Raw genomic sequence first — 16,449 nt, 5'->3', positions numbered from 1 at the left:
TAGAAAAATAGCTCAGTGGTTTTTCCAGAGGATCTGGGTTCAATTCCAGCATCCACATGCTGGCTCATAATTGTCTATAACACCAGTCCTAAGGGATGTGATGCCTCCTGGGTTCCTGAGCACAGGCACATACCTGGTATATAAGCATGCATGCAGGTAAAACATTCATACACATACAAATTTTTTTAAATGTTTTAAAATTTTAAAAATATTTAACTTGGAGTAGCTCTTTTTTTAATTATTATTTTATTATTTTTTTATTTTTTGCGACAGTCTCACTCTATTATGTAGTCCTGGCTATTCTGGAACTCACTATGTAGACTGGCCTAGAACTCAGAGATCTGCCTCCCAAGTCCTGGGGTTAAAGATGTGTGCCACCACATTGGCTATTTTGTTTTTAATTATGAGTACGGGTGTGTTTCTGTATGTGGTTGTGTGTATGTGACTGCCAAGTGCCTTTGCAGGGGGTAGTTGTGAGTTTCCTGGCATGGGTGCTGGAAACTGAACCTGGGTATTCAACAAGAACAATAAGCACTCAATTTCTGAAGCATCTCTCTAACTCGAAGTGCATTAAAAATTTTTTTTTTTTTTTTTTTTGTTTTTTGAGACAGGGTTTCTCTGTGTAGCCTTGGCTGTCCTAGAACCAGGCTGGCTCTAACTCACAGAGATCCACCTGCCTCTGCCTCCCAAGTGCTGGGATTAAAAGTGTGTGCCACCACCACCTGGCCTGCTCCAAGTGCATCTTAAGAAAACTACACAAGATCCAAAAATGAACAGGTTGTTAAATCTATCACAATTATAAACTGCTAATTGGCCAAAATGGCAGAGAGCAAATTTAAAAAGTGGGAGTTAAAGAAAGAAAAACTCTGTTCTTGGAAAAATAAATTTAAAAGATCAATATTAGTGCTGGCTGAGAAAGAGCCTGTGCTTTGTGAATTTCATTTCCTGGCTAAAATGTGTCTGAGAATCATCCTGTATCTTGAGACAAAATGTCACTACAGACAAAACAAACTTAAGAGCCTGAAAATGGAATCCCCAGTGATCTCTACAACACAGCTTTCCTGAGGCTAATTTTAATTTAAAACTCCTTTAAAATTTTTTTTTTTGTTGTTTTTTTGTTTTTCAAGACAGGGTTTCTCTGTGGCTTTGGAGGCTGTCCTGGAACTAGCTCTTGTAGACCAGGCTAGTCTCGAACTCACAGAGATCCACCTGCCTCTGCCTCCCGAGTGCTGAGATTAAAGGCATGCACCACCACTGCCCGGCTTCCTTTAAAATTTTTTAAATCATTTTTTAATGCATGTAAATATTCTGCCTGCATATATGTAGGTGCACATGTTTTCCTGGAGTTCCAGATGGTTATGTAGGACGCTAGGAACTGAACCTGGGTCCTCTGAAAGAGTAACAAGTGCTCTTAACCACTGAGCAATCCCTCCAGACCCAATTTAAACATTTTTAAGGCTGCTTTCATAAAGGTCCCTCAGTTTTTTTTTTGCTTTATACTAGTCTGTTTTAATATAAACAAATGTTGGAATTTAAAAAAAAAAAAACATGGATCGAGACCAGCCTGGTCTACAAGAGCTAGTTCCAGGACAGTCTCTAAAGCCACAGAGAAACCCTGTCTCAAAAAAACAAAAATAAATAAATAAATACTAAAAAATCATGGAATACTTCACGAATTTGTATGTTATCCTTACACAGAGGCTATGCTAATTAATCTTCTCTGTATTGTTCCAATTTAGTATATGTGCTGCCGAAGCACGCACCTCTCAGGTTTTCTTAAACAATCTATTTTCCCTGAAATACAGCCTCACTATATAATTGGGGCTGGCTTTGAATTTGGAATCCCTCCACCTTTGCCTATTGAATGTTAGGGTACAGACCTGTGCCACATGTCTGGCCCCTAAATAATTGTATATGCACCCTCAAAGGAATCTGACAGAAAACCTGCATGTGGCGAGGCGCTGAGCCCGAGATGGACCGGGCAGCCTGAATACTTGAGCATCGTAGGCATCATAATCTACTTGGATGGGAAGGGTATTTTCAGATTCCTTCGGCGTCCCAAGAGCTGTAAAACACAAATAATACAATTAAAACACAATTTCAACAGATATCTATAGAAATATCTATAAGTATCCAATAGATATCTACAGAGATGACCTATAGAGGGTCATCAAAATCTGCAAGGCACAGGTGATCATCTACCAAGGAAAAGATGGAATAATAACCCAACTATCAGGTTAAGACTGGATGATATAGCCGGGTGTTGGTGGTGCACGCCTTTAATCCCAGCACTCAGGAGGCAGAGGAAGGCGGATCTCTGTGAGTTGGAGGCCAGCCTGGTCTCCAGAGCGAGTGCCAAGATAGGCTCCGAAGCTACACAGAAAAACCCTGTCTCGAAAAACCAAAAAAAAAAAAAAAAAAAAAGACTGGATGATATAAATGTCAAAGTGACATTAAAATAGTACAGCAGTAGCTTGGCATGGTGGCACACGCCTTTAATCCCAGCGTTCAGGAAGTAGAGGCAGGTGAATCTCTGTGAGTTCGAGGACATCCTGGTCTACAAAGTGAGTTCCAGGACAGCCAGGGCTGTTACACACAAAGACCTGTTTCAAAAAAACAAACAAACAAAAAAGTATAGCAGTTAAAGAAAGGCAATGTTCAGCACGTTAGTCCTATACATAGTCCTGCTGAAATACCACCTGAGCATCCTCCGTGCTTCACTATTTTTCACCTGACCCATTCACTGCAGCCGACAAGGTACAACTAAAAAGTGGCTAAAGACCCTTCCAAAGGTGACACTGGAATGTGGATGTACTGACTTTTATATGAACCTTCTTATGACACTTCCCATTATTTTGTTGCCATAAATTAGCTAATTATTTCTAAAAGTGATGAAAAACATCTCAAAAATACTCACATGTATCACGGCCATTTTTGGTTTTCTCAGAAGCAGGCTGAAAAATTAAATAAATATTTTATCACTCCTCTGATAGAACCAAACTTAACACAACACAGTATGTTACGTACTACTCCCCAGAGCAAAGACCATGTTCTAGCTATCAGGTAACTTATGAAAAATGGGTGTGAACACTTGACAAGCCCTGGGAAGTCTTTTAGTTCCCACCTTGTATCTTATGCTCACAACCTTATCCAGGTAGGGCACAGACCCCACTTCCTTCCTGCGGATTCAATCCGCAGGACCTTGTGCATCCTTAGCAAAGCTACAGCCCCAGCTTCTCCATAAAGTTTCAACACAAAAATGTTTAAGCCCTATTTATGACCCTAGGCAGGGAAGAAGGGAGATGACAGTACTTTAGATCAGAATAAACACACAGTTGTATGTAGCCCCCGAAAGTTGTTCAAACTGGGAAAACATACCTTCTTTCCTGCCAGTTTTATCCGTGGAGTAAAACTGTTACAAAAGAGCTGGCTTTTGGATGTGTAGAAACTGTTTTAAAAAAAAAAGAGTCATAAATCTGTAACTTATTTTTTTATTTTTGCATGCATTTGGCATTTGGCCTACATATATGTCTGTGTGAGGGAGTCGATCTCCTGAAACTGGAGTTACAGATAGTTGTGAGTTGCCACGTGGGTGCTGAGAACTGAACCCAGGTTCTCTGGGAAGAGCAAATGATATTCCTAACTGCTGAGGCATCTCACCAGGAACAATTTTTTGTTGTTGTTGTTTTGGTTTTTTTGTTTTTGTTTTTTGTTTTTCAATACAGGGCTTCTCAGTGTAGCCCTGGCTGTCTTCAAACTCAGATCTGCCTACCTCTGCCTCCTAAGTGCTAAAATAAAAGGTGTGCTAGACTATGCCCAGCTTCTTTAATCTAAACCTTAAAACAAAACTGCAATCCCAAGTAAGATCAGCTTGCCTGTGCCTGACTTTGTTTTAGGTTTACAAATCTTCCCAATTCTAGCCAGTGAGATGGCTCAGTGGGTAAAGCACTGTGAAAACCTGACAGTGTAATCTTCAGCAACCTCTGGTGGAAGGAGAGAATGAATTTTCAAAAGCTGTTCTCTGACCTACACACACACACACACACACACACACACACACACACACACACACCATTTACACACATACATAAAAGTAATTTATTATTAGAAAGCCAAGCACAGTTGTAAATGCTTTTAACACAGTACTCTGGAGGCAGAGGTAAGTGGACCTCTATGAATTAAGAGGCCAGCCGATCTACATAGAAAGTTCTCAGCCAGCCTAGGCTACACAGTAAGACTTTTTCTCAAATAATAATGGTAATAATAATAATATAATAATAGTAAAAATTTAAATTCCAATTTCAATATTAACAATGATTTCAACTGCTGCTCTGGCCTTTTCTCCTCATATATCATATGTTCAGTGTTTAGCCTGCACTAGTCCTAACTGCTAACTAGATCAGAGTGTTCTATTTCAGGGACAAATCTCTTTACTTTTTTTTTTTTTTCTGAGACAAGGTTTCTATCCTGGAACTCGCTTTTTAGACCAGGTTGGGCTCGAACTCATAGAGATCCACCTGCCTCTGCCCCCCTAGTACTGAGAGTAAAGGCGTGAAACACCAATGCCTGGCTATATCAAATGTGTTTAGTATAATGTTAGAGCCACAGGAAGTTCTTAATATTCACTCACTGGTCTGGACTTAGTTAAACAAAACAAAATAAGGTTTTTTTTTTTTTTAAAAAAATAAAGGACAAAAGTTAGTGCTCCAGAAAAGATATCAGAAACCATTAAATCCCAATCCCTCTAAAAGTAATCTTAATACGTCCATGTCATAAACCTATATTAACTGGGGACCAGCCTCACACCCGAGTGCTGAATGAACACACAGAAGTTATACTGCCTTTCCATGCAGTATATTCTCTTTTCTCAGTCATAAACTTACAATAATGTTTGGGCATTGCCCTAAGTCTACCTTCTAGAAAATCTCTGACTATAAACAAATAAAAATTAAAAACAAAGCCAGATGTGGTGGGACACACTTTTTCAACACTTTTGAAGCAGAGGAATGTGGAGTTCAAGGCCAGTCTAGTTTTGGTGAGTTCTAGGTCAGCCACAGCTACAAAATGAAAGCCTGCCTCACAAAAACAAAAAAAATAAAAGCAGCAGCATCTGCAGTAAGTGACAGGCTATGGGAACAATTTTATGGTAAACTAAAAATACATAAGAACATAAGAGTGTCACCTGTACCCGCCATGAGACCTGGAGCCCAGCTGACCCCTGATTTGGCTTCTCCCAGTGGTAGAAAGGACAGAACTAAGTAGATGTTGCTATTTTCTTCCCGGACATCAGGAGTAAAGGATATGAGTGAAAACCTGGCATGATGGCAGACATCCATTATTATAGCACTTGGAAGGCTGAGGCAGAAGGAGTGCTTGAGTTTTAGGCCAGCCTAGGGCACACAGCAAGACCATGTCTCAGGAAAAAGAAATTGCTAAGGAGATGGCTTAGTCAGTAAAGCGCTTGTCATGCAAGCATGAGGACCTGGGTTCAATTTCCACAATGCAAATAAAAAAGCCAGGCTCAGTACTACACACTTGCAATACCAGCACAGGTGAGACAGATAGGTAGATAGATCCCTCTGGCTCACTGTCTACCCAGCCTAGTTTAATTGGAAAAGCTCTAGGACAATCAGAGAACCTGTCTCAAAAAACAAAGTGAATGGCTCCTTAGGAAAGACACACTAGGTTGATATCTGCCCTCCACAAATATGTACATACACATGCATACACACCCTCATACACATGTGTAGCAATATAATGAAAATATCTCTTACATTCTAAATGACTGGAACTTCTGCTGGACCTCCCAGCCATAGTTAACAGTTCACCTTGAAGACACTTAAGACTGACTTTAAGAGAACAATGTATCACAGGGCATGGTGGTGTATGTCTTTAACCTCAGCACTAGGAACAGAGGAAGTTTAGGTCAGTCAGGGAGGGAGGGAGGAAAGGAGGGAGAGAAGGAGGGAGGGGGAGAGACAGAGAGCGAGAGAGAGCACTCACGAGCACAATGGGTCAAACAAACTTACTTACTTGCCTTATATTTTCCATGTAATCAACCTTTATAAGCTACACTGTAAACTATGTACTCTTCCTTGTCCTTGACCCATAAATAATGCACATGTATGTGTTATAGTAATAAATGCTGGAAATAGCAAATACAAAACAAATGAAAATCCACCATAAATGTTGAAGACAACATACCAATATTGCTTGATAGCTTCTGATTGCTTGTTATCTGTGTCAGTGGGACTCAGTGACACAATCCCTTATAAAATTCTGTTAAAGATTTCTGTAAAGTATCCCTCATTCCTTCCCCATGTGATGTGTTCTGTGCTATTCAATAAAAGAGAAAGACAAGCCCTTTGTTAGGGACACAAAGAGACACACACACACACATGGAGATTCACAAGATGACATTCAGGCAGGCAGAGATTCATTCAGGCTGATACAACAGACTAAGAGAAAAATACAAAAAACACAGGGAGAGAAGTAGAGAATTCGAATCTGGGCTCAATCTCAGTTAAATTACACCAAGTGGAAGTGCTTTTAATTTCTTTTTTTTGTTTGTTTTTTTTGTTTTTTGTTTTTTTGGTTTTTTTGTTTGTTTTTCGAGACAGGGTTTCTCTGTGTAGCTTTGGAGCCTATCCTGGCACTTGCTCTGGAGACCAGGCTGGCCTCGAACTCACAGAGATCCACCTACCTCTGCCTCCCGAGTACTGGGATTAAAGGTGTGCGCCACCAATGCCTGGCTAATTTCTTTTTTTTTTAATGAAACACTGATATATTTGGGGTATTCTAAGGCTATTTATTAATGTGTCCAAACTAACACACATGCACTCATATAAACACCCACACATGCAAACACACCACAGAAATGAGTTATAAAGTAATGTGAGACAGAAAAATGGATTTCCATTAAGTTGAATCATGAAATTGCTATTTTTCAGGGTCACAAGCAATCTAATATAATTTTCATTGGGGTTTCAGGTTTTGTTTTGTTTTTTGCTGGTTTTTTTTTTTTTTTTTTTTGCAAGGCTCACAATGAATTGTGAGAAACAGGTCTCAGTCCCTCCAAATTCTCAGATTTAAAAGTCCTTACGTATGGTCCTATCATACATCATAATGGAAACCAATGGAGGATTGAAAAAATAAAGTGGTAATTTGGCAATCTTCTAAATTACTATAAGGTAATATATGAGGAAAAACTGCAGAACTTTAATTGGAATTCATGTATTTCTATATATTCTATAGTTACTTTTTATATTTCCTGATGATGGAAAAGGAAAGACTGCCAACCAGTGTGGAACTTGTCTCCTGGAAAGAAATCTCAAACAATTCTAACAATCTGTCAAACCATCTTCCAGGATGAGACTAAAACCCAGATGATGATGGTCAGTGGTGAGCAGGACCACACCTGGATTAGCACTAGTATATCCTTGGTCCTATATTTAAATTTTGATCTCACCTCAGGACTCTGTCTCTTCCCAATGTTGTTACACTGAATCAATCTTTTTTGCTTTCTACTTTTCCCCCCTCAGAGCTAAAGACCAAGACAGGGGCTGGACAGATGGATCAGGGATTAAGAGAATCAGCTACTTTTCCAGATAACCCAGGTTTGATTCCTAGCTCCTACATGAGGGCTCACAATCTGTAACTCCAGTTTCAGGGGACCTCTAGGAATGCAAGGCAAGCATGTATGCACATACATGCAGGCAAAAGACCAAGACAAAAATAAATCTTTTTTTTAAGTATGATATCAGTGCTAGATGTGATGGTTTGTAGCTTTAATACTAGCATTGCTGAGACAGAACAATCAACAGTTTGAGACTAGCTTGTCTACATAGCAACACCTTGTCTCAAGAAAAAAAAAAAAAGCACAATTTTTCTTTCTGTTTTTTCTTCTTTCTCTTTCTTTCTTTTATTTGTTTTTGGGGTTTTTGTTTTGTTTTGTTTTTTGAGACAGGTCTCTGTGTAGCCCTGGCTGTCCTGGAAGTTGGTTCTACAGACTAGGCAGGCCTCAAACTCACACAGATCTGCCTGTCTCTGCCTCCCAAGTGCTAAGATTAAAGGGATGCCCCACTGCCCAGCTTACAATTTTTCATAAAAACCAGCCATACATTATTTTATGGTATCTGAGAGAAGAGGTATTCACTGAATAGGATAATTGTAATGGGAACACATATCCTTACAGAGATGGCTAATCAAGTAAGCCTTGCTCATTTCTGGTTCTTCACCTATGAATAATTATTGGTAACCACCAACAATCACAGTATCAATAGGAACACAGCTTGTGACAAAGATAAAACACACACACACAAGGCTAACATCTGTATTTATAATGAGTTTCCAAGCTGGTCTCTGGTAATATATTTGCAACGTAAATACTGTAGAAGCCAGGACCAGCATTTGCTCAGTGTTAGGTAGAGGTGCTTGCTAACAAGCCTGATGACCTGAGTTTGACCCCCCAGGAAATACAAGGTAGAAGGAAGGAAAGCACCAAATTGTCCTCTGCTCAGTGTTAGGTAGAGGTGCTTGCTAACAAGCCCGATGACCTGAGTTTGACCCCCAGGAAATACAAGGTGGAAGGAAGGAAAGCACTAAATTGTCCTCTGACCTCCACCAGTGTGCCATGGCATGTGCAGACATATACACATGCACACAGACACATAAATAATAAATGGGATAATAATTTTTTTTAAATATGCTATAGAAGGTTCTGTTGAGCTAGAAGCATAAGCCAAGTCTGACCCTCACAGAGCCCAGCCCATGACAAACAACACAAAGAACAGAAAGTACCAAAGAAAAAGTGTTTACTGGCCAGTGGGAAGGAGTCACAGAGGAGAGGGGCACTGGGCCTTGAAGGAAAGCACCTGTAAGGAAATGACAGGCAGAGGCCCCCTAGCATGAAAAAAAAAAAAGAAAGAAAGAAAGAAAGAAAGAAAGAAAGAAAGAAAGAAAGAAAGAAAGAAAGAAAGCCCAGACCTGAGAGTGTCTGCCAGCCTTAGCCAGGAAGGGAAATGGTGGCAGGAGAGGAGGCCGCAGGAGTCAAGCTATCTTGGAGAATTGGATCAAACACATATAGAGAAGAACACTAATACTGTTTTTACTTCTTAAGAGTCAAATTAAGAATATTAAAACTATCTTGCTACCCAGGAATAAAATGAAAAGAAAGAAAATAATGATCTAAAGAAATGATCCTCAGGTTTAGGACAAAGCTGTGCAGAGAACAATTGCCTATTGTGCATAAAGCCCTAGGTGCCTGCTGGAGAGATAGTTCAATGGTTAAGAGGACTTGAGTTTGGTTCCCATCACCCATAACAGGCAGCTCCCAACCACCTATAACTCTAGTTCCAGATGGTCTGGCCTTTCTGTGCACCCTTATTTGTGTGCATATATGATATATGCACATTTAGAAATAAAAGTAAATATTAAAAAATATTTTTAAAAACCTAACAATTCCTAGTATAGACAACTAACGAATAAAATAAATAAACAGATAAATAAACAAGTAAATAAATAAGGCAGGTTTGGGTGGTTCACAATATGATCCCAGCAATCAGAAGGCTGAGGCAGGTCTGCCATGAGTTTGAGGCTGGGCCATAAGGAGAAGCCATCTCAAAAAAACAAAACAAAGCAACAGATTTAAAGAGCCAATACCAAGGAAACTATTCAGAACATTCATCTTCCACTGGAGATGACACCCACCTGTGGTTTATCCAGTGAGGAATATTATAATCATCGCCTAGCCGAGAATCCCTCGGAACACTCCGGTTGTGCAGCTGCCAGGAAAAAAGTGAGGGCACAGGTAAGTTAAAAAGCAAGATGGCTATGAACTTCTCCAATTTTTCTACTTTTAATTACTCCTCAACTGGTCTTTCAGAAGGAAATCTAAATTCCATTACCTTGAATAATGGCACAGCGTGTAAAGGCTGCTCTCCCATGCAGACTAAGTCTACACCAATTCCTAAAAAGGGAAGGATGAAGAGAGGCGGGTGAGGAGGACAACAGCAGAGGTATGTATTCCAGTCTGTTAATGATATTACTAAACACGATCTGAGGCAAAGCTGACTTGCTGTGCTGCAATTTATAAACTCATCATTGCTCCCCACACAGGAAGGAAATACATGCATTTCCTGTTTCCTCTATTGTGCTTTAAGATAGACATTGATTACCCAAAAGACCTATAAAAAGAGAGGCAAGGCCTTCACTATTCAATTCTAGTGACACTGCCTGATCACCTTGCAAAGCCCTTCATAATCTAAGAAGACAATGAAAACTCCACAGTTTTAGGACAAGGGATGACATTAACACAGGGAGACAGTAGAAACCAAGGACTGTTACCATTATCAATCATACGCTGCTTGGTCAAGATCATGAGTAGTCGATCCACTTCAAAGACACCCACCCCGGGTGTGATCACCACAGACATCTGCCCAGTACGGTCAAAGTTTCGGTTGATGTAGTGCTTGTCAAACACTTTAAAGAAAACAAAAATCCCTCCAGTGATGATGTCACCGGTTTTCAGGAACCAGCCACAGGTAAATATCTCTGTGCTTTCAGAACATGTTGCACACATTCCAATCATACCAATTGGCCTGAATTTTACCAAGTCATACCCACATTTACCTTCCCCTTCTACTTTAGCAATGTCTTAAAAACAAGACATTCACTTTACCCTTTATAAGTCACCCTCACTGGTGCCCAGTACTTGCGCATACAGTCTTTAAGTGCTTAATTTCTGTGTCATAAACTTACATTATCCATCAACGAGTCTATACTGAAAGCTCCAAGAATCAAATGGGGCACTTCATGCTTATGAATTTATTGTGTGTACACTCAAGTGCCAAAATGCACATGTAGAAAAGTCAGGGGACTTGTGGGAGTTTGCTCTCTCCTTCCACCATGTGGAGTCCAAGGGACTGAACTCAGCGCATCAGGTTGAGAGACAGGCACCTTTGTCCACTGAGTCCTCTTACCAGCCCTCAAATATCTATGTAAGACAATATTTAAGAAAATAGATCAAGAGCTTTACAAGATATAAATTTAATTTTTATTCCTGAACTAATTAATCATTGCTATGAAAAATCCTTGAAATTTAAATATGACAAAAGGAGTAGTAATTCTGTATTCTAGAATTCCCTAGCAGCTAGATACAGACTCATGGGAAGGTGATGCAGTCTAGTGAAAACACGTCAGCGCTTCCACCACCAGCAAGTGCTGCTAATGGCCACCTGGAGCTGGGCTTATCATAGTCTTCACACTAGAAAGTAGAATTCCAAATACAGCAGAGACAGGGTCAGTGAGGATGGAATGTGGCTCCAGGAATTCCTACTACTGTGTTTCTCAAAGCCATCAAGGTCTCCACATTCCCTGAAAAGGGCTGCCTGAATCTTTAATGTTAAATTTCCAAAAACCTTAGCAGAACCACAGTCAGTAATTGGCTCTTCTTATAACAGGACTGATGATAGGTGCCTTGTTTTTACTTAGCATACCCTTCTCTACTTGAATTCTAAGAATACAGTATCTTTTGTGGTTTTGTTTAATTTTTTATTACAGTGTGTGTGTATGTGTGTGTGTCACTGTGTGTATGTAGAGGACAGAGGACAACTTGCAGAAATTGTTTTTCTCCTTCTAATATCTCAGGGATCAAACGCAGGTCCTCAACTTGGTTATTAGGCACCTTTACCCACTAAGTCACCTGACTGACCCCTGTGCTTTTGTTTTTGATAGACAGGGTCTCTCTAAGTAGTTCACTTTCTCTATATCCCCATGCTTTTGATTCTCCTACCAAAGGCACTCAAGAGTATAAATGTTTTCTTTTAAAAAGCAGAATTTAAACTAAAAAACATATCTAAAATCAGCTGAAGAATGATGTGAAAAATAAAGATAGTCTGTAGTAAAACAAGCAGCCAGACTGGAGTCCTGCCAGCTCTGTACTGAAAGAGGCAGACTAGAACACTAAGTGGATAACCCAACAGAAGGCCCACAAGCCAAAGAGCAGTCACTACCACCATCCAATTGGAACGCACTACTTTGAGTTAATTTGAAATGTAGAAGGGAAAAAAGGCCTCCAGGTCTGGGGCTTTGGGCATCAGCAACGGGCTGTCTATGGCCACATGGGAAGCAAGAGGTCAGCTTAGTGTGTTCTTACTCACCGTTAAAAGACAAGTTGATGGCCTCTAGGTAGTTTCCTTGTGCTGAGGTAGAATTGTCTCCTTGAGGAAAGCCCCCTGAAGCAAAAGATATAATACAAGGAAAAACATTTCATGAAAGATGAACTCTTAAAAAAAAATAAAACGGGAAGGTAGCAGATGGTTTGGTAATATACACCTTTAATACCAGGACTCAGGAGGCAGTGTGGGATATCTGTGTTTCAGGCCTCCTAGTCTACAAAGACAGCCAGGACTACACAGAGAAACCCTGTCTAGGTGGCTGGCGAGGTGGCTCAAAGGTTAAGAGCACTGACTGCTCTTCCAGAGGTCCTGAGTTCAATTCCCAGCAACCACATGGTGGCTCACAACCATCTGTAATGAGATCTGGTGCCCTCTTCTGGTTGTGCAGATATACATGGAAGCAGAATGCTGTATACATAATAAATAAATAAAATCTTTAAAAAAAAAGAAAGAAAGAAAGAAACCCTGTCTAGAAACCCCCCTCCCAGCCTACCCGTTCTCCCCCCCAAAAAAAAAGAAAGAAAAGAAAAACCAGGAAGGCATCTGGCTCAATCCTATGCCCTGACACTGTGTTAGGGATATTGTGGGAAGTGACAGTGTATGTAAGGAACAACTTGATCCAACAGAAAATAAAGGCCTGACCAGAAGCAGAAACTAGCTACAGCAACACAAAGGAGTGGCACACAAGCTGCTTCTCTGTCTCCAGCTCCATTCCACACGTCATTCCCCCACTGCACCTCTGACACATGGATGCAGTACCTGCCTGTTCCAGTCGCACCAACACTGGATATTGGATGAAGAGCTTTTTAATGGTCACAAGGAGTGAAGTCCACTCTTCCCTTCTCTCATTCTGAGCCACCACTCTGAAAGGAATATTATCATGAAAGAGAAACCAAGCACCTATTACATACATGTTATCATGTTCATTACAAAGTTTCAAGGAAGGAGGAAAATTTGGTTAATAAGGAGGGGATGAAGGGATGAACATGTCTATGATTCAAGGACTGAGGACTAAGGTAAACCTACAAGTTCATAGTGAGTTTTAGACAAGCCAGGGTTAGTTGATCAAAAACAAAACAACACCTGGCGATGGTGGCACATGCCTTTAATCCCAGCACTTGGGAGTCTGTGAGTTTGAGGCCAGCCTGGTCTACAAAGTGAGTTCCAGGACAGCCAGAGCTACACAGTGAAACCCTGCCTCAAAAAACCAAAACCCAAAACAAACAAACAAACAAAAAAACCTAACAAGCTAGGTGTGGTGTCACAAGCCTTTGATCCCAGTACGGCAGAGGTAGAAGGATCTCTGAATTATACTCCAGCCTGGTCTATATAGAGAATTCCAGGCAAGCCAGGGATACAGAGAAAGACCCAGTTTCAAAACAAAAAACAAATAAACAAAGATGGCTTATCAGGTAAAGGCACCTGCCACAGACCCTGATGCATGAGTTCATCTCAGGGACCCACAAAGTGGAAAGACAGAAGTTGTCCTCTGTCCTCCACAAGCCGTATTCCCGTGAGTACATGCATATATGCTATAAATAATTAAGTATATCAGGGCTGGAGAGACGGCTTGGTGGTTAAGAACACTGACTAATCTTCCTGAGGACTGAGGTTCAATCCCCAGCACTCACATGGCAGTGCACAATTGCCTATAACTCCAATTCCAGGGGATCTGACACCCTCATACAAACAAACATGCAAGCAAAACACCAATGCACATAAAAGAAGTAAGTATTCATTATCTTAGAATTAAAAATTAGGCCAGGCATGACTGGTATATGCCTTTAATCCTAGCACTCAGGAGGCAAAGGCAGGTAGATCTCTGTTTGAAGCCAGCCTGGTCTATAGAGTGAGTTCCAGGGCAACCAAAATTAAATATAAACTCTATCTGAAATTTTAAAAAAACAATAGTAGTAGTAATAATAATAACAGGGGCTAGAGAGATGGCTCAGCGGTTAAAAGCACTGGGTGCTCTTCCAGAGGACTAGGGTTCAATTCCCAGCACCCACATGGCAGCTCACAGAAACTATCTACAACTCCAGTTCCAGGGGATCTAACACCTTTACACCAATGCATATAAAATAAAGTTAAATAAATTATAAAATAATAATAATAATAATAATATAATAAATAAGAGGGAAAACGCTTGACTTCTAACCTCTTCAGGAGCATGTTCAGAAATGCCATGCACAAATGTGAACACAATGCAGACACTCCCCACACAGAATGACACTATAGAACATAATAGGACAATAAAGCCTCTGTATACCCACCATTCAACACAAAAGGCAAAGAGCCAACAACCAAGCATGAGAACCTAACTCTGGATCCCCAGCACTGATGGAAAAGCCAGACAATAGCTGCGTCTATCTGTAACCCCAGTGGTGGGGGAACAACAGATAGGTAGATCCCTGAGCTAACTGGCCAGCCAGTCTAACCCATTCAGCAAGCTCCAAGTTCAATGAAAGACCCTGTCTCAAAGAATAAGGTGGAAAAAAATCAAGGAAGATTCCCAGTGTTGACCTCTGGCCACAAAATGCAAATGAACACCCACTCACACAGATGCACATACACCCTCATATACACAGAGAGTTTGCTGTTGTTTGGCTTTTCCATTTATTTGTTTGTTTGTTTATTTAATATGTACACAATGTTCTGCCTGCATGTATGCATGCAGGCCAGAAGAGGGCACCAGATCTCATTATAGATATTGCCTCCAACATCTTTTTTTTTTTTTTTTTTTTTGCTTTGGAGGCTGTCCTGGAACTTGTTTTGTAGACCAGGCTGGCCTCAAACTCAGAGAGATCCACCTGCCTCTGCCTCCCAAGTGCTGAGATTAAAGGTGTTCGCCACCGCTGTTCTGGCCACAGATAGCTATTTTAGCACATAATTAAGAAACTCTGAAAAGCACCAGATAACCGAATAATGTCAGTCACTGTTAATTTTGTTAAATGACATTATGATTTTGTATAAATGATCTTATTTTGCATAGGAATAATAATAATAAGAGGTATACTTTAAGTAAAATGTAGCCAAAAGCAGAGAAAGCAAATATGGCAAGTTATTAACCACAATTCAAACACTGAACATCCAGGGCTTTTATGTTACCTACTCGCCTAGTATTACTTTTCAAGGCTAAAATACTTTACAATAAAAAAAAAATCTGGAAGCTGTGATGGGTCACACCTACAACCCCAGAATCTTGTAAGCAGAAACAAGGAATGTTCAAAGCTAGCCTGGTCTCTACAGTGAGTTCCCAACTAACTACAGCTGAATAGTGAAACTCTGTTCAAAAGAGCAAAAACAAAAAAATTCTAAATACAATGTGTTATTTTAGATCCTAGAATTTAAAAATATAAGAATGGAAAATTGATGAAATCTAAAAGTTAAAGTTAGGAAGAAACAACTGATAATAAGTTAAAGACACAGCAAGGCACCAAAACATACTTGTAAAAGTCCTCATAGAATCTCCCTTTGTGATCCTGTTGAATTGAAGCTCGGTTTATTTCAGGAAATTCATCTGAAATACAGAAAATTCAGTATACAGATCATATTAAAAAGATTATTAAAGTGTTGCTGGGTTTCTCTATCTTTTGGGTTGAAGATCTGTATCATCAAAAAGTAAGCCAGGCAGTGGCGGCACACGCCTTTAATCCCAGCACTCGGGAGCCAGAGACAGGTGGATCTCTGTGAGTTAGAGGCCAGCTTGGTCTCCAGAGTGAGTGCCAGAACAGCCAGGCTATATAATGAGACCCCGTCTCAAAAGAAACAAAGTTGTGTGTCTGTTATTTGAGTTTTAAGTGGTGTCACAGCCCAGCCATCTTACATACATTAAGATGTGCTCGTTTCCATTTTACATAGTCCCCCTAGCAAAGATGGGAAAGACAAAAAATATAAAAGCAAAGAAGAGGAAAACGAACTGCTGGAGATGAAGGTGAGGGACCCCATAGAAATAACTGAAAGAAGCTGAGTATAGTCGCATGAGCTGGCACTCCAGTCACTCACGACCTCAGGCGGGAGGTCAAGGACAGCCTGAAAAATGTACAAGACCCTGTCTATTAAAAATTTATCTGGGTTAATGGTGCATACCTTCCAGCACTTGAGACAGAGGCAGGAAGATCTCTGTGAGTTCGAGGCCAGCCTGGTTACACAGTAAGTCCCAGAAAAGCCAAAATATAGTGAAACCCTGTCTCTGGGGAAAAAAACAAAACAAAACAGAGCAAAAACCAAATGAATAAATACAAATAAAAATTTAAAAGTGCAATCAGAATAT

General features: G+C 40.2%; 1 protein-coding gene and 1 non-coding gene across 14 annotated transcripts in view; both read right to left on the bottom strand.

Moving 5' to 3' along the window:
• Depdc5 (DEP domain containing 5, GATOR1 subcomplex subunit) overlaps positions 1 to 16,449 on the bottom strand; it is a 124,689-nt gene that overhangs the window by 81,743 nt on the left and 26,497 nt on the right. For 12 of the 13 annotated variants that reach the window (XM_027387230.2, XM_027387229.1, XM_027387228.2 and 9 more), the window contains exons 12-20: positions 15,624 to 15,696; positions 12,936 to 13,039; positions 12,159 to 12,233; positions 10,345 to 10,479; positions 9,906 to 9,967; positions 9,709 to 9,782; positions 3,379 to 3,448; positions 2,918 to 2,954; positions 1,945 to 2,065 (exon numbers count right to left, since the gene is read on the bottom strand). In XM_027387230.2, the coding sequence (XP_027243031.1) occupies positions 1,945 to 2,065; positions 2,918 to 2,954; positions 3,379 to 3,448; positions 9,709 to 9,782; positions 9,906 to 9,967; positions 10,345 to 10,479; positions 12,159 to 12,233; positions 12,936 to 13,039; positions 15,624 to 15,696 (751 nt within the window). The remainder of the gene's footprint in view (positions 1 to 1,944; positions 2,066 to 2,917; positions 2,955 to 3,378; positions 3,449 to 9,708; positions 9,783 to 9,905; positions 9,968 to 10,344; positions 10,480 to 12,158; positions 12,234 to 12,935; positions 13,040 to 15,623; positions 15,697 to 16,449) is intronic. The other variant, XM_027387238.2, reaches the window with a different exon arrangement.
• On the bottom strand, positions 1,654 to 1,759 carry LOC113832298. The gene has a single exon (XR_003479513.1). It is a non-coding gene; the product is annotated as a U6 spliceosomal RNA (small nuclear RNA).

This window comes from Cricetulus griseus (genome assembly GCF_003668045.3).
Source record: "Cricetulus griseus strain 17A/GY chromosome 1 unlocalized genomic scaffold, alternate assembly CriGri-PICRH-1.0 chr1_1, whole genome shotgun sequence".
NCBI classification, from domain to species: Eukaryota; Metazoa; Chordata; class Mammalia; order Rodentia; family Cricetidae; genus Cricetulus; species Cricetulus griseus.
Note: the sequence above shows the minus strand (reverse complement) of the source record. Positions and strands in the feature narration are given on the sequence as shown.